The 23713-nt window shown below is 31.3% G+C and overlaps 1 protein-coding gene across 1 annotated transcript; it reads right to left on the bottom strand.

Moving 5' to 3' along the window:
- Window positions 1-5358: 5358 nt before the first annotated feature.
- Window positions 5359-12401, bottom strand: LOC107945943 (AT-rich interactive domain-containing protein 1). Its single transcript, XM_041107994.1, has 3 exons — window positions 12394-12401; window positions 11276-12299; window positions 5359-6530 (listed from the first exon to the last, which is right to left on the bottom strand). The coding sequence occupies exons 1-3, from the start codon at window positions 12399-12401 to the stop codon at window positions 5646-5648; spliced, it is 1917 nt and encodes a 638-aa protein (XP_040963928.1). The 3' UTR covers window positions 5359-5645.
- Between the last annotated feature and the right edge of the window lie 11312 nt (window positions 12402-23713).

Below are 23713 nucleotides of genomic sequence, written 5' to 3'. Positions count from 1 at the left end.
TGCATTTGGTTGTAATTGCTTGTAATTACACAAGAGTGTCATGTTTAGGTAACCATTGTAATTGGTGGGTTTATCGAATTTGGTGTTGTAACACCCCGAATTTTAGGGTTAGTAGTTTTGGAGCTTTGTGATAGGTTCAGTGGCTAGAGGGTACACTTGAGTTTCATTTCAAGTTTTGATGTCAAAATGGGCTTGTTGGTTTGGTGGTTAGTGGTGTGTTAGTGTACCTTTAGGTTTTGTGTTCGAACCCTTATAGGTGTATTTGGGGAATTACTTCTAGTGGGGTTTTATTTGTTTTTTTTTCAAAATTTTAGTTATTTATCTATAATTGTTATTTTATTTTAATTTGGGTAAAAACTAGAGAAACTCTTCACGTTGGTTTTTCCCAAAAAGCTCTCTGAACGTTTTTATTTTATTTTATTTCTTATTTTTCTTCGTTTTTCTCTCCCTCTCTTCTCACGTTAGATTTTCTTTTATTTTCTTGAGTTTTCCTGCTTCATCGTTTTGTTCCTGCACCAAATTCATCTTCAATCGTTGTGGTTCATCAGTGGGGTTGGGTGCTTATCTCACAAGTCAGGTGTAGGATTCGTAACTCTTTTAGTTTATTTGTGAATTGAGAATTCGATTTGGTGGTATTCTAATTTCATGTGTGTTGGGAATCTTTCCTATTGTCGAATTTTTTACCTTTTTTGTGGAATTTGACATTGTTTGTGTGTTTGAGAAATGGACCTTTTGAAAGGTCGATTAATGTGGTGATGGCTGAAAATTGGGTGTGATTTTGATATACTTTTGGGTTGTCAAGTTTTGGGGTTCGTTTTGATGTTGTAAAATTGAGTTTCTGGCCAATTTCGGTGTGGTTTCGTGACCACACAAGTGGCCACACGGGTGTGTGCCCCAACACGAGTGGTTCATACGGCCGTGTGTAATTGGAATTTAGGGTTTTCGGGCCAATCTAGGTGCCACACATCCTGGCCACACGGCCGTGTGGCTTATTTGGGGAAATTAGTCGATTTTCACACGGTCGTGTCCCTTGGGCACACGAGCATGTGTTTGGAAATTAGGGATTTAGTAATTTGGTGCCACACAACCGTGTGGCTAATTTGGGGATTTAGGGATCCCACACAGGCGTGTGTTTTGGACACACGGCCGTGTCTGGTAGGCACACGGTGTGTAAGACCCTCACACAGTCATGTCTGCCCTGTACTCTATTTTAGAACAAATGGACAGAGAGTTACACGGCCTGTTCATACGGCCATGTCCCTATCCCACACGGGTGTGTGCCTCATCCACACGGTCGTGTGCCTCCTCCGCACAGGCGTGTTGACCCCCCACTTGGTTTAGGCATTTCCACACGGCCAGAGCACACGGCCGTGTGGTCCTAACTGATCAACTTTAGTTATGTGTATGTTATTTTATCTGAAAATGTGTCTGTGTGTTCCGACCCTTGGCTAGGCTTTAGTGAGGGTAGTTAAGACTCCGATCTGGGCTTCGGCTTATGTGTTATTTGTGACTATTGTGTGAGATGTCTGAACTTAAACCCGGTTAGCTAGGTGTGTGTGCATATCTGTTTTTGTCTGACTGTTTGTCGATATGTTCATTGTTTCTGTGAGGTTGTAACCATACATGCACGTGCATAAAGAAATTTTGGGGTTGGTTGTGAAAAGAAGGAAGACTGATTTGATCTGATCTGGCAGTTTTACTGCAATTTATTCGTACAACAATTTACCATACTGTACCGCACGATGTCAGCTTTGCTGCGTACCATTATCTGATCTGGCAATTTAAACTGCAACATATCTATACAGCGGATTACCGTATTGCACTGTGTTGCATATACGCCAGCCTTGCTGCGTATTAATATCTAAGTGGCTTAGTCCACATACATGGTGTGTAGGGTTGGATGGGCCTTTCGAGGTCCTATATGGTGTGTTTGGTTGGATGAGTTTAAACAGCTCTTTTGGGGTGTGATCGGGGGACGGAGAGGTGTTTTGGCTGGATGGGTAGGTTTTTATTACTTGACTGCATTCATACGCATCTGTTTGAGAGTTCTAGGTGTAAGATTATCTGATTGTATTCTGCCTGACTGAATAACTCTTATGACTGAGTGTCTGTGTGTGACTTGGTGTGCTTAGTTGTTACATTTTGTTGGGACGTTGGTTCCAAGTTTACGTTCTGACTCTGTGTATATCTGTAAGTCTATTTCGCTATTGAATTGAGTTTCGTAATTCTGTTATTAGTCTCATATCAAACTCATACCGAGCTCGTGTAGCTCACCCCTTTAGTGTTTTTCCCTTTCAGGTACATTTACGTGTTTTGAAGCTGGACTCGGTATGCGGAGGTCTCGGAAGCGTCACGTTTTTTTTTAAAATTGGTGAATAAAGTATTTTTTGTAAATCTGAGTTTTATGTAAACTATTTTGGACCGTAAGTTTTGTTATTAATACTGTAGTGTTTTTTTCGGGTTGTTAAACAAAAATTTCCCATGATCACTTCGTTGATAAATGTGACTTCTGAAATTCGGTCTAAACTTCTAGGTCTAGTTTTGGTGCGTTACAGGTGTAATTGAAACACCCCAATCACACTTTCCAATTCTTAGGGGATGGTAAGAATTGGAGTAATTACACAGGAAATTACATCCAAATCCAAATTTTAAAAAATCTTTTTTATACAAGTTACAAAAATTATATTATAAGCATGAGCACATTATGGCTGTTTGAGATGGATATAACAAAAAAATTCTTATATTAAAAATCTTAAAAAATTATATTATAAAAATAATTTATGTATTTTATAAGGTTATAAAAAATTATATTATAGAAATCCTAAAAAAGTAAGTTTTGTCTAAAAAGTTTATTATAAAAATATTTACATGTTATAAAAGTGATATATTATATATATTTATAAGAAGTTGTGGTCATAACCTATTTAAGTGTCTATGTTATATATTATAAAAATAAAATACTTATTCATAAAAAAATAGTATAAATTTTTTTATCATAACTTATTTATAAAACAACTTTCTAAACTTTTGACAAAAAAAAATATTATTTATAAAAAGTGTTTATAAAAGTTTTGGGCAATTCATAAATGTTATATTTTATAAATTTTATATTATTTTTAACTTAATTTACATATTATAAAAATGAATATAACTTAGCAAAATAAAAAATTTCCAAATTAATTTTATATAAGTTTTTATAATTAGAGCTACAGACTATTTGGATTGTGAACCCAAATATTATAAAGTCGATGCTGATTACGCAAATATAAAAATGTTTTATTGCACCATATCATGGGGTATGATACCATTTGAGAGAATGATGAGAGACGCAAACCTCATAGACAACTCATAAACTCTTTAATTTTAGACAATCAATGTTCCAAACTATGGTTGAGAATATATTTATTGCTCTAAAAAAAATCCCATATTAACATCACCTTAGTATAGTATAAAAAAACAAAATTGAATTATATTAGTATGTTACATATTTCATAACTTCAATTATAAGTGGAATTTAGATAATTCATACTTCGAAATGTATATGTAAGAAGGAGATTTTAATAATATTAATGGTGCATATCAAATTCAGATAAAATTGATGATAAGGAGCATATGTTAAATATTAAAGAGGGAATAATCGAACAAATATGCACTAGAACAATTAGATAAAATTGCATATGATGTTTATTTTTCTTGCTATTTTTATTTGTAATAGTATTATCAATTACTATTTTAAACTAAAATAATACATATGATGATTTAATTTTAATTTTTGTTACTTTTTTATAGTATTTGATGTTTTTTTAAAATAGATTATGTAACTATATAATTGTAATTTGTACTACCAAATATAACATAGGGAATTACAATGTAATTACACTCTGTCAGCCAAACACGTCTAGGGAATTACAATTTTTTATAATTACAAGATAGTGCAATTACTATCCTAATAATTACACTTTCATTTAATTATTTTGTGCTATCCAAATAGACCCTCCCTAAAATATTTTCTTATTTTGGTTGCTTGAGTGTTTGTATATCTCTTGGTTGTTTTTGGATGTGTTCCTAAGCTCTATTTATATCAACGAAGTGAATTCTAATTGTTTATAGTCATTATGGAAGGTAAGAGAAGTTAAAAGCATTAAAAACGTAAGTTATTACAGCTTTTGATATTTAGGAGTATATTGATACTTTTGATCAAGATAGTCATTAGAAACATTATGTATCAATACCATAAAGGTAGGTATCGATACTTTTGGGTGGTTATTAACACCTCAAGAACAAATATTGGTACTTTACTCTTTCAAAAAAGATTATAGTTACTAATCTCTCAAGATATCGATACTGAGTGATGATATCTATACTTAAGGACTAGGCATCAATACTTTACCTTTTAAAAAGACTTGTGAATACTGACCTAAGAGGTGTTGATACTTAAGGATCATGTGTCGATACTTAGTTAACTACTTCAATGCTTTAAAAACATTTTTAAACTCTTTAAAATGACTTCGGATCAATTTAAAAATATTTTCACTATTTTAAGTCAAATCGTATTGAAAACATGATTTTTGAGTATTTATAATAATTGAAAATATATTCTAAGATGTTTCTTTTGTATTCCAATATAATTGACTAAAGAAATTATATGAAAATTTTTTCTTTAAATATTGTTATATAAAAAATTTATAAATCAAAACTAATATGATATCGTTAAGAAATATTTTTTTATAATATCTCAAGTTATTTTCATTATTTTAAGTATAAAATATTTATGTTTACATTATAAAAAATTAAAATTTTTATAAAATAAATAAATAAAAATTTTAATTTGAGTCAAATAACCACAGTTTTTTAATCTATAAATTAAAATTTTAAAAATTGTCGATACACCAATTCAAACCGGTTTTCAATTTCTCAATTTTTTTTCTCATATTTTTTCAATTGTACATGTAAGGAAGTGATTTACTTACACCGGTATAAAACTAAATTTTTTCTACACACTTTTATATGCTTTTTTACGATTACTATTTTAACGATCCAACCATCATATTTCATATTCTATTCACATAAATCATGCATGTCAAATTTGATGTAAATTAAATTTATTTTATGTAAAAAACTTTCAAATTGTTCGATAAATATGAACATATACACTATTATAAATCGATATGATAGAGAAACCGAATCAGTTCAAAATTTTATATGAATGACAAATATAATTATATTAATAAATTCAATAGTTAAATCATAAAATATTAACCGTGCAAAAATATACACTTTAATTTTACATATGTGTAAATAAATCCATTCCCATATATACTATTTTAACCCATTAAAAAGCTCAATGAAAATAAAAGATGGCAAATAACTGTGTATTTGATTTTTGATGTCACTAATATAGTAGTAATTATAATAAATGGACAATGATTAAAATTAACCAAAAACACTTTCAAGAGCATCCATAGACGCTACTTGAAAGCTTAAGGTAGTGTGAGTGATCAATTCTTCCCCTCTAAACAAAATCATTGACCACTAAAATTCTTCACTTTTCAAAGGTACACCCTCAAGGATATACTTATATAAACCTCGACACAACCCAAAACAACCTAAACTCGAAATAAATAAATAAATAACCCATATTTGCTTTAAGAAGAGTATCTAGTCCTCTTATGTGACTTCTTTGGAGAAATTAAGATGGAGGTGTATGGCTTAATTGCTTCACGCTTACTGCCTTTACTGACTGATTCCGATTCTTCTTCGGGTTCCTCATCGTCGCTATTAATGTTGCTCGGAGTAGTCCGGTTTTGGTTTGCTCTACGCTGCAAAAGGAAGGCATTGTAATAGTAACAAACAAGTTCTTCCCTACTTTTGTTACGGAAATACTTGTAGATCTCGTCCCAGAAAGATTTGTCTAACGACGGTGAATTTGACTTTATGATAGACGAAAACATGCTCTTTTCTTCTTCACCCCAAGCAATAGCAACATATTCACCCATCTGATCAAAATTCCATTTGTTGAAAGCTGAACCTAGCTCAAGCTTGATTTTCATTCTTTTCTGGCTAACATGAAACCTTACACATTGTATAGAATTTTGAATATGGCAACCACATGAATCCGGTCTTCCTTTCCCAATACGATCAAGTTCAATAAAGGTCCTGTTTTCTTTCTTCTCCAATGGCCAAACACGAGTCCCTAACCATTTTGAATCACTTTCTGAAACTACCCCTGTCCACTCTGGTACCTCAACTTGAAATAATGGGCCGATAGGAACTTGAATGTCAACGTCGTAATCAAACACTGACCCTGGGGTCGCAGAGTCACAAATTCCATGCAAATGTTTGCTGATCCCAATCGTAGAACCGTCCAAATCACTATGATTCCCTGAGGAGGAGGGTTGTGATCGATCCTGTCCTTTTGAAGTCATTTTCCCAAAAAAGACTTTCCTTGTGCAACTCAGCCTCTCTCTAAGGTTATACCCGAATTTCCCATTATCGTCATCATACATGAAGGGATGCATCTTCTGGTTTTTCTACAGAGTAAGCACACAATGAAATAAATAAATGTCTATGGAGACCAATAAATAGCGCAATACACAACCAACAAGGAAAATATATGCATGGTTTTGGCTAATAGCATTATCAACATAACCATCATCTTACATAGGAAGGCTAATAAGGAGACAAGCCACAAGCAAAGAGTAATATTTCAAGCTCGGGAAAATTGGATAATTGTCAAATTAAACCCCGAGAAAAGCCGAAGTCAAACAATATGGCCCAACTTAAACTTATTTAAAACCCCTTTTAACCAAACTCAAACTAAGCCATCTGCAATCATTATTTAGTACTATGAAAAAAAGAATACTACCGGTAAGTTATTCAAATGATCTCACAAAAGATGACTGCAAAATGCATAAATTCTAAAAGAAACTTCAACCTGCAGACAATTTTTTATGATTAAAAAGAATGATAAAGCCAAACATGTCCGTAACTGATAATAAAATGAAAAAGGGATACTGATTTACCACTTATCCTTGAATAGATATGCAATTTTACCATAAGAAGTTTCGAATATCGATAAAAAACAATCACAAGTTTGACAAAAGAATATTATGTGAGAGTCTAACAAAATATACTACCTTCTAATTTTTTTTTAATCAAATTAGAGAGTACAACGGAAAATTGCAATCATGAGTGGTAGATTTAATCCCCAAAAAATAGTAGCATAGCTTTTGAATGACCACAAAGCCAGAAATTTCAATGTCAAAAAGAATTATTTGAGAGAAGTTAATGCAATGGTTTTCTTTAAAAAAGACAAACTACTTATACAACAATGTGGGTGAGGAACTGAATAAGAAAGGAAAAGAAAAAAGAAGTTATATACAAGTTAGAAATGAGAGAAAATGGAAAGTTACAGGTGAAATGGGTAATTTTATAAATTAAATAGCCCTAAATTTTGAAGATCATTAATGAAAATTAAAAACCTTACCACACGCACATGCACGGGGAAATCATGTATTTAAAACAAAATTTAAACAAAAAAACACACGAGACTAAAAATATTAAATGAATACAATTGTTTATTATTTTATCATCAATCTTGAGTTAATATCGAGTTAACTTATAACACTAATTCAATCAACAACATTATTAATATACACAAATATATAAAAATTTAGAACGCAGATATAAGTTATTAAAGTTTCAAATAAAAATTTAGAACGCAAATATAAAAATTTAAAATTGTTTTAGTTCAAATGATAAATGAAAATTTTTTTATATGCATGTCAAATCTCATGGATAATTTTTTATTGAATTATAAAAATATAAAAAGATTAAAATACCCACATAATCATATAATTTACTTTGCAAATACAATGGTTTGTTAGTAATTCCCTAACTGAGTTGGGATCAGGTTGATAGGTGACATCAACTCAATAAAAGGTTTAATTAATAGTATAGATATTTAAAATTTTATGTTAAATAACACTTACACCCTTTATCTAGTATTTTTCCAAAAAATAAGTTCTTTTTTGTAAGTTTCCAACCCATGACACCAAACTCAATCAGAGAAATTATATTAAGAATTGGGTAAAAAATTTATATAAAAAAAAGTTTATATATGAATCATTTTTATTAATTTCATATAAAAAGAAAAAATAATAATCTCATAAAAATATAACTTAATATATAGAAAATTATTTTAGTTATTTTTCAACTAAGTTGGTACATGTCTGACTAACTCGTAACATCAACTCAATCAAAAATTTAAATATAATATAAATAGATATTATATATAAAAGCCTTGATTGAGTTGATGTCATAAATTAACTAATCATCAACTCAATTATGAAAACATTAAAAGCCCATTTTTTTTAAATATAAACAATTATCATTGTAAAAGTTTGTTTGTGACTTTTAATATTTTATATAATATCATAAAAGAACTTAATAATCTTTTAGAAAAAAAAAGAGCTTCAAGCTTCAATCTTAATTTTTTTTCAATTTTTAAAATAACCATCCACTCCCATAAAAACAATTTCACTCAAAATAAAAAATAAAACCATCAATAATTTTAAAAAAAACTTATATACGATCAATTCTATCACACACGTATGCATGTAAAAGTTACGTATTTAAAATAAAGGGTGTGTTTAAAAATAACATACAATAACGTATGATTTGAAACTAATTAATAATAACACATGCAATATGTAAAATATTAGAATGAAAAAGTTAGATTAAATTAGGAATAAAATAAAATTTAAACACATGTTTTACGATATCTTAAAAGAACTTAATAATCTTTTAGAAAGAAACTTCATCCTAAAAATTTTACTATTTTTAAAAATAATTATCCACTTCCATGAAAACAATTTCACTCAAAATAAATAAAACCATCAATAATTTAAAAACTTACAAGTATATTAGAAATTCTATCACACAAGTAAGCATGTGAAAACAACAAATTTAGAATACAATGGTTTGTTTAAAAATAACATACAATAAATAATGTAATATATACTATATTAAAATGGAAAAATTAAATTGTGAGTAGAACGAAATTTAAACATATAAAAACATTAAATTAAGAATATTTTATACAATATCTTAAAAGAACTTAATAACCTTTTAGAAAAAACTTCATCCTAAAAATTTTACTATTTTTAAAATAACCATCCACTCCCATAAAAACAATTTCACTCAAAATAAATAAATAAAATTAGGGGTGAACATTCGATCGAATCGAGTGAAAAAATTTCAAATTAATCGAGTTGACGATCATCCTAAATCGATTTGAAATTTTTCGAATCGAGTCGAGTGAAATTGTTCAAGTTAAATTTAAAAAAAAAACGATTTCAGTATAACTAATTTCATGTTAGAGCATATAAATTTAAAACCATATATTTTTGAAAACCTTTTTAAAGCAAAATAATAAAAAAAAATACTATGATAAAGTTGAACTATTAATTAATTTATTTAGATCCCAAAATTATTATTTTAGAAAATTTTTAATTTTTTAACTTCATATATTTTTTAGAATTTATTTTGAAATTTTTATAAATATTTTGAATTTTAAAAATCATTTTAAATTTTTGAAAATTATTTTGAATTATTTTATAATTTTTGTTGAGAGAAACCAATATGCTCATTTTTAAACTTGACAGAGACCAAAAAGGTATTTATACCAATCTATTATTCGAATTGTAAAATTCAACTCGATTCAAACTCGAAACTCGAATTACTTATTCGAATTGACTCGAATAATTCGAATAATACAAAATTTAAAAAAAAATCAACTTTTTTGAATTAGATCGAGTTTTGCTCAACCCTAAATAAAACCATAAATAATTTAACAAAGTTACATGAAAATTTATAATTTTTATTTTTTACAAAATATGTATGAAGCATAAGAATTTTTTTGTTGAAGCATAAGAATTTTTTTGTCACCCATATAGTGAAGCAAGTTAATCTAGCATAGATAACATAGGTAAAAATATTTTAATTATAAATTAATGGTCATTTTCTTTCTCATTTCACCGCAACCACTATGTTTGCATCCATACAACAAAGTTCATTATTGATTTTAATCCATACAACAAAGTTCATTATTGATTTTATTCTCTCTACTACAAGGCTCGCCACTATTTTTAATTACACCGCGCATTCAAGTAGAGAGACAAAATGAGACTAAATGAAAAGTGAACAAAACTCGATTCGATTTGAACAAATCAAAAAATAAATTCGAATTTCGAGTTAATTGAATTGAGTTATTCAAATTAATTGAGTTGAATTTTACAATTCAAATAAATCGAATAATTCAAATAACAGATTGATGTAAATATCTTTTTGTCCTTGTCAAGTTTGAAAATGAGCAAATTGATAGAAATAAGACTAATCAAAAAAATGAGCAAATTTAACATGTTTAATTTTTTAATTTAACTCAAACAATTTCATTCGACTCAATTCAAAAAAAATTCAAATCGAGTTAGGATGATAAAATAGGACTAATCAACTCGATTAACTCAAAAAATTTTCACTTAATTCTATCAAATGCTCACCCCTGAATGAATGTGATGAAATATGACTCACAGAAACAACCTAAATCTAAGGACATACAGAGTGATGAATAGATATGTTTAGAACAATCATGTTAAAAGTAACACAGAGGCCCCTTACTAAGAGTCAAATTAAATTTTGCACTATTTATTAAAAAAATGAATAAATTAATCTTTAAACGTTAGAATAAAAGGCAAACTGATCATTTCTATTAAAATTTCATCAATTCTTACAGTTAAAAATTGGTGAAACAGTTACACGTGACGTGCCACCTGCATTTCATGTTGACGTACATGAACCAATTTTTAAAAGTAGAAATAAAAGAAATTTTTAATAGAACCAGTTTGCTATTTAATCTAAGTTACATGGACTAATTTACTCATTAGTAGATGTGCAAAATACAATCTGACTCATAATATAAGGGCCTCTCAGTACTTTTATCAACAATGGCTAATTTTGCTACTTTCCTTTTCTAGCACCAAGATGGATGGCATGCAGCTGATCTTATTAATCACAAGGAAGTAAAAATGAATAATGGAGCATTTTCAAGCAAACTACCACCACAGCATTCAATGAAATTGAAATTTAAGAATGATATAAATTATTCTAAGATCAATTAACAAAATAAACAATAAAAGGAACAGGTGATAAGTAAATTAACATCTAGCTTGAATTAATGAATAAAATGCAGGCAAGCTTAGAAAAGGGTGATACGTACCTGCAAATTGGACTGGCCAGCACTTGAACTATCATCCTTTCTGCCAAAGGCAGCTTCCCGAAACAATAAAACCTGCTTCCAAAGTTCTTCACTCCCATAAGCCGTCCATTTTGAACTCTCTGGTAATGAACCAACCACCAAAGCACAAGGATCCTTTGCAACCTCGTTAACCCAATTAAGCATTTCCCATGTAGAATCCCGTTTTCTCTTATGAGATGAAAAGTTTTCCTTAATGCTGTTTGAATCTAATATCATAACATCATCGTCATCAACAATATCCGTGTATTGCTTACATTCAACACAATCCTCATCCTCGTTACACATTGAGTTGGTTGCACTTTTCGCCATATCGGAAGGCATATCATCTACATCGATTAAAATGAACCTCTTTTCACACTCCGAATCAACCACTGTACTCTTTAGATCATCATCATTCTGCAAATTTTCAACCAACGTACTCTTGAGATCATCATCATTCTGCAAATTTTCAACTTCCTCATAACGTAAAACCCTCTTTGTCAAATCGATACGCATAGATTCCTCCCCTTTTACACATTTATCTCCTCCATCTGACCCTGCCACTATACTCTCCTCAACTTGTGAATATTCCATAACTTTCTTCTTCGATTCCAACAAAAACCCTTTAAGCTCAGCTCCCAACTCCATCAAATGACCACTACAATTCGATTCAATCTTCGAGTCTTCACTTTGAAAAAATTGTTCCAACCATCTCTCTAATGAAACTAAGTACTTAACATAAACTAACTTAAGCGATGAAGCCACATTTAAATCAAACCCAGATTCTTTAGCAACCAAATCCCATAACCCACTGTTTGAAACAGCATTGTACCCACCATTCTCACTTACAACCAAGAAAAGCTTAAACAAATCCACAGGTTGCCCATCTGCAAGCAATGGAGGAAGAGGCCGATAGCAACCTTGGGCACAAACCTCTTTTAAAAACAACCCAAGAAACTTGTTAAACCAGAACCTAATCTTATCAGGTTCAGATTTCAAAACAATCCTTCAGAAAAGGGATCGAGATCGACCAAAGCTGGCTCGAGTTTTTCTAGGGTTTTAGCGCAATCTAGTGAAGACCATCAGCTCTCATAGACCACCCTGCCATGGATTTCGAATTCAAAACCTAAAAACAAATAATTCTTTGTATATTTGTATAATCATTCATTCTTTCACCAAAAACGCAAAATAAATAAAATTTTGGGGGACCAAAACGAAATAAAAACAAACTTAAAAAAAAAACTCACAACTGAAATATTTAGATTTTAAATACCAACTAAACATCTGGGGTCTTGCATGCTATCAATTTTTTGGCGGAAAAAAATGAAAATTAATCATCTAGGGTTTTGATTTGTGAATTTTGGTTTGTCCCGCGCTTTCTCTCACTTTCTCTTAATTGCAGATGGAGCGAAAAGAGGAAAAAAGGATTTAGAACTTTTCTTCAGGGGCTAAATTACAAGGTTTTACAGATACAAACCCTTGAATAGAAAATCCAAGATTCTCAAACAATTTTGAATTTATCTTATAAAAATTTAGACTAATTAAACAAAAAATTTCAAAAATAAAGAGAGAAAATTGAAAAATAAACATACCAGTATTATATTTTTTCCTTTTGGCCCCTTTGGGGTGTGAAAATAAGCAAGGATTTTCGATAGCCCCTCCCTTTAGACTCCCTTTGCCTTTGGGGTTTTTTTTCTTTTTCACCCCTCAAATTCTCTCTTTTGCTACTTTTTTTCTACCCTTTTCTTTTTAGGGTTTTTTATTAAGCCCCTCTCTTTTTGCTATTTTTCTTCTCTCTCTTTGGGTTTGTTTTTTTCAAATCTTTAAAGAAAAAAAACTCTTTGGGGGTGAATAATGAATGTGTTAAATATATATATAGGAGAGAAAAAAAGTATGGGCAAGTTTTTGAGTAGGGTTTCAAACAGTCCCCCACCCCCAAACCCTTTATTTTATACTAGCTATTTGTCATGATTGGTTAACCTTTGGTTAATTAATAACCATGGGTTGAGGGGATAGTTTGGTAATTTAAAATCTCAAGAATAATAAAAGTTTTTGAGGAAATAAAGTTTGAGAAATTTTCAAATACTTTTTTATAAGTTTTTTAAATCTCACAAGTGGGTAACAATTCGTATCTTTTAAAGTATAGTAAAAATAAAACTCGTTAATATTTGAGAAGCATCGTGATTCGAACCTCGTTAGAAGTCTTAGTTAGTGATAGATCTGAAACCATCGGCTTTCTTTAAAATATAATCTAACTATTAGATTGTTTTTATTAGTTTTCTTTAAAGCTTTTTCTCATTAATAGTCTTATTTGGTGAGAGATTCAAAATCAACACAATTAATTCTCTTTAGATCTTGAGTTGAAGCAACCTTCTTTCCTTATAAATATTTTTGTGAATATTTTAACTAATGAAAATTTATACATGAAATCTTTTTTCTTAGATATTTATAAATTTGTGATACAAATTCTGTTAGTGATTTATGGGGAGAGATTCACTTATACAAGTTTTACACCATTCCGTAACTTTTATATGAGTAATATTTTAACAATCTAACCGTTAAATTTATTAATATAATAGTACTTGTCATGCATATAAGTTTTTGAGCCAATCAGATATCTTTATCATATTGATCTAAAATATTGTCTATATTAATATACATTCTGTTGTTTTTTTTTATTTTTTTATTTATGAATTTGAAATAATTTGTGTTTATACAAATTTAAAAAAAATTTAAACTAGATATTTGTTATTTAGTTTTAAAATTGGATATACATATTTATCCTTATCTTCATGATTTTATTTATATACCCATATAAAAAAATATCAAACACAGAAGAGATTTTTTTTCTTAATATTCCCATTATAGGGTCCGATCATATATGTTTCTTTTGACACAATACTTAGAACTAACTATAGCTCATCCTCAATCCATAAATAGGAGGATAATGCGCTTCAACATACTCGAACCCATATCCTCTTGCATTGACAATAATATTCATATTAATCGAGTTAAAATTCAATCTGCAACACAAAAGAATTTTTAAATTAAGGTGTTTGATGAAATGTTTAAAAAATTTGAATTGAATTTTTTTAATATTTAATTTTTTAAAATGTTTTGATAATTATATTAGATTATATATATAATAGAATAAGATATATATAAACACTAAAATTATAATAACAGGCATCTATTTTTTTATTTAATTTTATAATTTTTTAAAGGTAAATTTTATAATTTTTCATTTATGTTTCAAAAAGCACATTTACATTTAAAAAAAATTAAAAGCAATCTTGAAAATTTTAATAGATAATAATTTTAAATATTAAGTTGTAATTTTAATTAGACTTGTCCATATGCCAGGCCGGACTCGAGAGGTGAGAGGATTTGGATAAAAATATAGACCAAAAAAATGAGTTTTGACAACAAAATAAGACCTATTTTCAGGTAAGCTTTTTTTGGCCCGAGCCCAACTAGGCCTAACCTGAATTTGCAAAAAAAAAAAACCGTTGTTGTTTTTTATTATTTTACCATTTTTTTATTGTTTTGCTATCATTTCGCTATTATATTGCTATTATTTTGTTGATATTATTTGGATATTATATAACTCTTGTTTTATTAGTGTTATTTAAACATATTTTTTTAATATTTTTTCAATTTGTTGAGAAACATTTATTTTAATGTATTTAGTGCATTTGATATATTATATCTTTTAAGTTTATTTTTATATAAAAAATTTTAATACGGGCGGGTCGGGCTCAAGTTTTAGCATTTTTATTTGGGACAAGCTTGAGCAAAATTTTAAACCCATATTTCAGGTTGGGTCGAGCCTAGGCTTAGAAAACAAACCTAAATTTTTTACTTGACCAACCCAATCCATGAACAAGTCTAATTTTAATTAGATAGTTGAAAATTTTAAAATTTAGATAAATATTTAATAAAATAAAAATTAATTAGATGATTTACCAATTTGATTTAACTTGAATATTTATTTATATCTTATCCATAAAATTATTTTTAAAATTTAGTTAAATATTTAATTAAATAATAAAGATAATTTGAATAAAACTATTTTAGCTATTTTTATATAAACTTATTTTAACATTAATTATCTTTTTACTTTCAATAATCATAAATCTATTAAAATTATAATTTTAAAATTAAATAATAATTATCTTTAAATTTTAATTACCTATCAATAACTCTATAAATACGGTTGTAAAAACTTTCATTTTTGAAAGTTGCTCTTGTTTTTTCTCTTATAGCCTTCAAGAAAAAAAAAAGCTTGTGTTAGCTTTTAAATGTTCGATGAGGCCAAAGGATATAGGAATTAGAATAGAAAGTGGAGGTTGAAGAACAATTGTTGGGTTCATCAAGTTTCTTCCATACATGAGAAACAAATGACCGGTAGCAGAGCCAGAATTTTTTTTTGTGGAATTAAATTGTATATTTTTACAATAGTAAAAATGTAATTTCACTATTTTAATAAACAAATCAAACTTTTATTATTTTGGAGGGCTAAAGTGTAATTTTCTATAAAATGTAATTTCACCATTACTAATTTAAAATTTTATAACTTATAAAGGGCCTAACTGAAAATTTTCTATTTTAGGGGTAAGTCAAGGCCCCTGCCTGCCCCTCTTAGCTCCGTCACTGCAAATGACATTCACCTTCCAAACTTTACCTATACAGCGACACTCTAGAGATGTTTTATGTAATTTTGTAGGACTTGCTTCTTTGTGGTGTTTTTTTTACAGCAATGCTTTGAGATTGTTTATTACTTCATTTATGAAATTAAATCAAAATTTTAAAGGATAAATCAAATTTTTATTATTTTTAGGAGCTAAAGTGCAATTTTACCATTTTTAATTTAAAATTTTATAACTTATAAAAGGGCTAAATGTAAAATTTTCCATTTTAAGAGGGTCGGGGCCCCTGCCTACCCCTCTTGGCTCTGCCACTGCAAATGACATTCACCTTGCAAACTTTACCTACACAACGACACTCTAAAGATGTTTTATGTAGTTTTGTAGGACTTACTTCTTTGTAGTGTTTTTCTTACAAGAATGCTTTGAGATTGTTTATTCTATTTTCTACTTTCTCGAGTTACTTTTGGACTTGTGACTTCCTTTTACTAATACATTTCTCAAATTTATAGGAAAAAGAAAACTTTCTCTCAACAATCTGTCTCCAATGGAGGAGGAGATAGATAGAAATTTCAAAGCGAGCATAGGTTCAATACCTTACACACCAATAAACTCGCTCTTATGCACAATTGCAAAGAAACGAGACTACTTCAAGTGAAGTAGTGATTAATTTTAAGCAAAACTAAAAAGTTGAACAGATTTTTTCTATAATGAAATATAAAAATGAAGGAAGTATAATAATTCTTTTGGTGAAAATGGGACCAAATACAAACGTTTTAGAAAGATAAAACTAAATTGGTTATTTATTTATTTTTCATCTAACATTAATACATGGTGAAGAATCTTTCTACATTTGGTCGAAACTCAAAACCTTAACCTAGTTTTGGTTGTCATTGAGAATTTGCTGTTCATTATATTCGATCAATACTAAATATTTAATTTATTTAAATTTTCATTAAATTTTTTCATGAAGTGTTCCAAATCAAACCCGGAATTAACATCATTTAAAGATTTTTATGCCAATTCTCTACACTTTATCAATAATTCAATCAATGTAATAAATTTGAATAGTAGTATTTTAACTAAAAAAATTATCTCATTTACATTTAGATTAGATTTTCGTATATATTTGATTGGATTTTTATGCAACTACAATTTCACTTGCATATCAAATAAACAATTTACGCATGCCATTATGCTTATTGCTTAATTACAATATGCTATTTAATAACATCAGGTTATAACCGAGCTTACGAAAGTTCTTATGAAGAACTGATGTTGTTTAAGGACTAAAATGTAAAAAATTTAAAATTATCGAGTTGACGTCGTGACGTTGAGGGAATTTTTTTTTAAATCACATCCTTGGAAGCTACTTGGTTGTAACTATATAGTTTTGAATGGGAACGAGTCAATTTTTTTTAAATAAGTGGTGATTTACAAGTGTTAATGGAGAAGGGAGTAGGGGATCGAAGAATATTTAAAAGATTGATGTATTGGGAGATATTAAACGAGGTATAGACTAAATTATAAGATTTTACAAAGTATTGGGGTCAAAGTGAGAAAATTTAAAGTAGTAAAGGTTTAAATTGAATTAGTAGTGAGATATGTGATGACATGGAGAGCAATTTCACCAAGATCTAGTGGATGATGGTGGTGGATAGATTTTTATTTAGTTATAATGATATTTTATTCTTTACCATCATTACTACTATTATTATAATATTAAATTAAAATTATTTTAACTAATTAAAAATATAGGTGATATTTTAAAAGAAAGATAGAGAAGATTCATCATCTTTCACCATTACCACCATAAGGAAGAAGAGAATTTTTTTTTTCAATTTGGTCCTCCATCTTCATAAAAGACCCATCCAAGCTTAAAACCATCAATTTTTTCTAGAAAACCTTAGTTATATCAAGTTACCCACAACTTAACAAGCTTACATTTTTTAATAGAAGGGAAGTGTTCACACTTAAGGAGAGAGAAAAACTAGATAATGTGATGAAATAAAGTTTCAAGGTAAGATTTTCATGTTTTAGTAATAGTTTCATGTCTATTTTGATTATTTGAGTAGTTTCATGTCTATTTTGATTATTTGAGTATGAAAATGTTGTAGATGAAGAATATTTATTTATCATGTTTTATGTTTTTTATGTGAAATGAAAAGAAATAAAATGAAGAAGATAGGAGTGTAGACAAGGGGAAACAAGTAGACGAAGCTTGAAAGGAGTCTAATTTAGCTAAATTTGTAAGTATTTTAAAATTCTTTCTTACTTAATTAGGGTTATAAATTATATACTAATGAACTAGTAATGTTATAAATTAAGTACTTGTAATTTAATAAGGATGTGAATAATCTATGGAAATGGTAAATGAATATGATTATTGTTGATATGAATATATGTGAAGAAGAAAAGGATTAAATTGTAAATGTTGAAAGATTATGTGAGAATATGAAAAGTATAAAACTTGTTTGTGCTTGTGATGAATATGAAATTTGAAATAATGTTAAAGCCTTGTAGACAAGAATTGAACTTGTGGGATATAGATTGTAACACCCTATACCCGACCCAATCTCCAAGTCCAGGTACTGGACATCACAAAAATCTGAATATCTTAACAAAATTTCTATCAAATTTTGCTAGTACTTAAACAATCCAACTTCTCCAATAACCATTTACCACTAAGACTCATTCTGTACCGGCCCAAAATTTTAAGAATTTAATTGTGAGAATCTGCAGTAATTAAATTTTTATATTTGTGGTCATGTGCTTTGCTTTTGCATTTAAGGTTTAAAGTTCAAGCTGCGTTGTTAAAAGTTTTATTATTTTAAAAGAAACCCTTAATCATGCATTACCCAGTTAAGTTCAATTCAGTGTGAAACTGCGCTAAGAATGAGCCTATTGGTTCACTGCTTAAGCATATGTATTCTGTTAGGTCCAGTGTTTGAGTCCCGAAGGGGACGATAAGGAAAATTTTTGTCTAAAATCTACTTGGAAGTTAGGAATTTAATTAAAGTTAGTTCTTTCTTCTTTAATCTTTTTTATTTCTTTCTTCTTCATCACTTCTATATTCTATCTTCTTCTTTGTTCTTTTTCGTTTTATTTTATTTTGTTAATTGGATTTGTGGGCGAATACAGGATTAACGAAAATTTTATTGTTAGTCGCTGGTCAGAACATCTGGTAAGTAACTGTCAATGTAAGCGTTTCCGCGTTTTCTTCATTTTTGTAACTTGCTTTGAATTAGGTATTTTGTGAGTTGCAAGAATCTCTGATAAACTATCATTTGTTTCCCTAATAGGCGAGAATATTAGCAAAAAGGAATAGCAACACGACCATTTCTGTGATTGTCGTAGAAGTTTCGGTAAGTTTGGGTCCGTTGAGGGTTTCGTGTTGAAACTTTTGACATAGGCATTAAGTGCATAATCGGGAAATTTTGTTGATTAAATGGCTAAATTGTGTTACTGAATGATTGTTTTAGGCTTCGATGATCTTTTGCACTATTGTTACTTCGAAATCTCTCCAGGTGCGTACAAGAAATCTTAAATTTTACAAATTTCGATCGCCGGAAATAGGGGCTGTTGACGCCACACAGCCGTGTGGTAGACCATGTAATTGGCTGTGTAACTAATTATTTATCGATTTGGGGCAACACGGGCAAGGCACACGGGCGTGTGTCTAGGACGTGTATGGCTATATTAGAGCAGGGTTCATACGGGCAACAGACACGGACATGTTTCTAGGCCGTGTAACTCACTGTTTGTGGTACAAGACTACACAGCCAGGGACACGGGCATGTGCCCAGGCCATGTGAGTCATACGGGCAGGGACACGAGCGTGTGTTCAGGCCATGTAACTAACTGTTTATGCTTCAAAACCACACAGGCAGAGGACATGAGCGTATGACCCGGCCGTGTGGCACATTATTGGGGCCTAAAACCTATTTTTGAGGCTGTGAACGTTGCTTAACACTGTTACTAGCGTCCTCAGTATATGAATGATTGAATTTGATTATAGAAGAACTGTTTGATACTCTGAAACTGATGTGTGAATAACATAGTTGTATGTATACTATGATACTTATTCTGATGTTGAACTGTTTATCTATTTGTGAAATAAATTAGAATGATTGATACATGATACGGGTATTTATGCTCTGCATTTGCATGGGTTGGGATATTATGAAGAAGGGAGTAATCTATTCTAAAATCGTGGCTAAGCTACAATGCGTATAAATCTAATTCTGGCATTTTGTCGAATTTTGATCTAGCAGCTAAGTTGTGTCTCTGTAAAAGTGTCAAACGGACACTCTATGGTGTGCAAAGTTGGTTGGGAATTGAATGTCCTTAACGGTGTGTTGGGATGGCCGAAGACGGTGTGTAGCGGATGGGGTTAGGAATATTGTATCTGAATCTGATCTGTATCGTATATGGAACTGAAATTGGTTATACATATATGTAACTAACTTGCTCTGAATCTGAACTGAAAATACTTTTGTATCGAACCGAATCTTTGAATTTTGAATTATTTTGTAAGTGAGCATTAGTTGAACAAACTTCTTTTACACACTAAGTTCACAACTCATTTTGTTATTGATTAGAATTTCAGGTGATTCTCAGTCTTGAACTGGTGGAAACCGCGAGAGCTCGGTCAAACTTTTACCTTTTTTTTAAGTATTACGTTAGGAGTTTCGGTAAACTATGATAGTATGACTTTGGAATATTATACATTTAACTAATCTTTATTATGAATATTATGCAAAGCATGGTTTAGTATTATTGTGTTATTTGTGTGGTAATTGAGTATTAATGATGTAACTCTCTAAACTTGGACTGGACGTCTAGGTTAGATTTAGGGTGTTATATTTTGTGGTATCAGAGCTAGGTTTGTCAACACTCATACTGTGTTTGGGCTCATAATGTGTAAGAAAAGTAGTTTAGTGATAACTTAGTATCTAAATTAATATGGAAACACTGAAACTTTAGTGAATGACCGACCCTCCGATGCTGACCTTGTAAGTATTTCTATTCTGTTATAAAGAATATAATACCTAAACTGTTGTTTGGTTAAATGTTTTGATGTGAACTGGTGAAATCATCCTATTGGGTGTCTGAACTGATCTGTGTACTCTGACATTGTAGCTAGATTGCCATAATGAATTAACACGGTAGTCATGGACGTGGTATTCGGGGGCATCGGGGAGGAGCTCGAATAGAGTCATCCTCTATGGGTAGTATGCCCAATCTGGAAACCAGTGAAACGGTTGGTACTCCCATTGCAGAGACGACGTCTCAGACTTCGACGACTGGGGATGACGCATTGTTCTAGTCCATGATTCAAGAACTGAAGAGGATCACGGGGACCTTCGGGTTCGAGAGGTCGAAGGTTGGGTACTAAATGATTCTGGTCGAATGGGGCTAAATTATTCAGGGGCGTTATAGGAGCCGCTCCTACTGTTGCTGAATATTAGCTCGAGGCTAACGAGTGTATTATGATAGATCTTAACTGTACTCCCACTCAGAAATTGAGGGGTGCTGTATGCCTATTCTGGGACGAAGCTTATCAGTGGTGGCTGACAGTTGAGCAATGTGCTCAGCCCGAACAGGTGAACTGGGATTATTTCAAGAACGCCTTCTAGGGTAAGTATGTGGGGGTGAGTTATGTTGAGGCTCGCTGACGCGAGTTTATAAGCCTAGTTCAAGGCGATCGATCTGTGGTTGAATATGAAGCTGAGTTTCTACGACTGAGTAGGTATGCACAGACTTTGGTAGCGTTTGACTGCGACAAGTGTGTGAGGTTTAAGGAGGGAGCAGGTTTTTGAGGTCCTAGTTGACAAAGAAAAGATAATGGAAGAAGTGAAGCGCACTAAGCGTGAGCAGGGTGATCGTTGGAAGGATCAGAATAAGTTTAAGAGGGATTCGGGTCCCTCTGGTTCTGGTCAGTTTCCTAAGAAATTGGCGAGATTTGATAGGCCCCCGAAGGCCGAGGCACTAGCTGTAGCGACTGAGATTCAGCTGTCCAGTGATTGTGGGAAGTGCCATCTGGGCGAGTACTGGAGGAAGTTGGGAGCGTGCCTCCATTACGGGTCGATAGAGTATCGAGTTAGTGATTGCCCTCGTCGACTAGATCAGGTACCAGTTGCGGCACAGACTTCGACTCCGGGTTCTGTTCAGCCTTCGAGAGTGGTTCAGTTACCACCTAGAAGTCATAGTACTGGTAAAGGCGGTAATAGTTCGGGGAGAGAATAGAAGGCACAGGGTAGAGGTGCAAGTCAAACTGAAGCTCATCAGTCGGTACTGGTTTATGCGGGGAGACGCCGCGAGGAAAGCGATAATGTTGATGTCACTGCAGGTACCTTCTTTATTCATTCTGTTCTATATTATGCTATCATTGATATTGGCTCTACTCACTCGTACATAGCTAGTGTTATTTCTATAAATCTGGGTATAACTGCTGAAAATACTGCTAGAGAGTTTTTTGTGATTAGTCTTTTGGGTCAGTCAATTCAAGTTGACAGAGTATACCGGCAAGTACCCTTAGAGATTCGAGGTATGGTATTTCCAGCTGATCTAATGGAATTACCCTTTAATGAGTTTGATTTGATTTTGGGAATGAATTGGTTTGTTGAGTATCGGGTCAGTTTAGATTGTGAAACAAAGAGAATTACTCTGAGATCGAATAAAAATGATGAGGTGGTCATGGTTGGTGAGCGTCGGGATCACCTCTCTAATGTAATCTCTGCTCTTGTAGCAGAAAAGTTAGTCCGAAAGGGGTGTGAGGCATACCTTGCTTACGTATCTGATTCTGTTCTCGCAAAACTTTCGGTGGGAGATATCCGCACCGTGAGGGAATTTTCGGACTTTTTTCTCGAAAAATTTCCCAAAGTACCTCCGGAGAGAGAGGTAGAGGTTAGAATTGACCTGTTACCAGGTATGGCTAGTGTTTATTGCACCCTACCGTATGACACCGAAAGAACTAACCAAGCTAAAAACGTAATTTCAAGGACTCTTTGATAGGGGATTTATTTGACCGAGTGTGTCTCCATGAGGGACACCAGTGTTATTTGTTAAGAAGAAAGACAGGTCGCTGAAAATGTGCATAGATTATCGGTAGTTAAACAAGTTGACAATCAAGAATAAGTACCCGTTACCGAGGATTGACGACTTGTTCGACCAGTTTCGAGGAGCATCCGTCTTCTCCAAAATCGATCTGCGCTCCTGTTACCATCAACTCAAAGTCAAGGAGGTTAATGTGCACAAAATCGCCTTCAGGACTTGTTATGAATATTACGAGTTCCTGGTGATGCCTTTCAGCTTGACGAATGCTCCGGCAGCGTTTATAGACTTAATGAATCAAGTGTTTCAATCGTACTTAGATCAATTTGTAGTGGTTTTCATCGATGACATCCTTATTTAATCCAAAATGGAAATTGAACATGATAATCACCTTCGTATTGTACTTCAAGTACTACGAGAAAAACAGTTGTATGCCAAGTTCAGTAAGTGTGAATTTTGGTTGCAAGAAGTTGCCTTTCTAGGTCATGTGGTAACTGTGGAAGGGATCCAAGTTGATCCCAAGAAAATGGAAGCTATAGTTGAGTGGAAGCAATCGAAAAATGTAAATGAGCTTTTTAGTTTTCTAGGTTTAGCCGGTTATTACTGACGATTCGTTGAAGGATTTTCTCTGATTGCGTTACTTTTAATAAAGGTATTACGCAAGAATACTTTGTTTGTGTAGTTTGAGACACAGCAGTCTAGTTTCGATAAGCTCAAG

This window comes from Gossypium hirsutum, chromosome D12 (assembly GCF_007990345.1).
Source record: "Gossypium hirsutum isolate 1008001.06 chromosome D12, Gossypium_hirsutum_v2.1, whole genome shotgun sequence".
NCBI lineage: Eukaryota > Viridiplantae > Streptophyta > Magnoliopsida > Malvales > Malvaceae > Gossypium > Gossypium hirsutum.
The sequence above is the reverse complement of the archived record's forward strand: the minus strand, read 5'-3'. Positions and strand labels throughout refer to the sequence as shown.

What these genes read in the sequence shown, in the direction of transcription:
- LOC107945943 (XM_041107994.1), bottom strand. An exon ending in CTGGCCAGTCCAATTTGCAG is followed by an intron (nt 6,531 to 11,275) that starts GTACGTATCACC and finishes CTTACTCTGTAG; the next exon opens with AAAAACCAGAAGATGCATCC.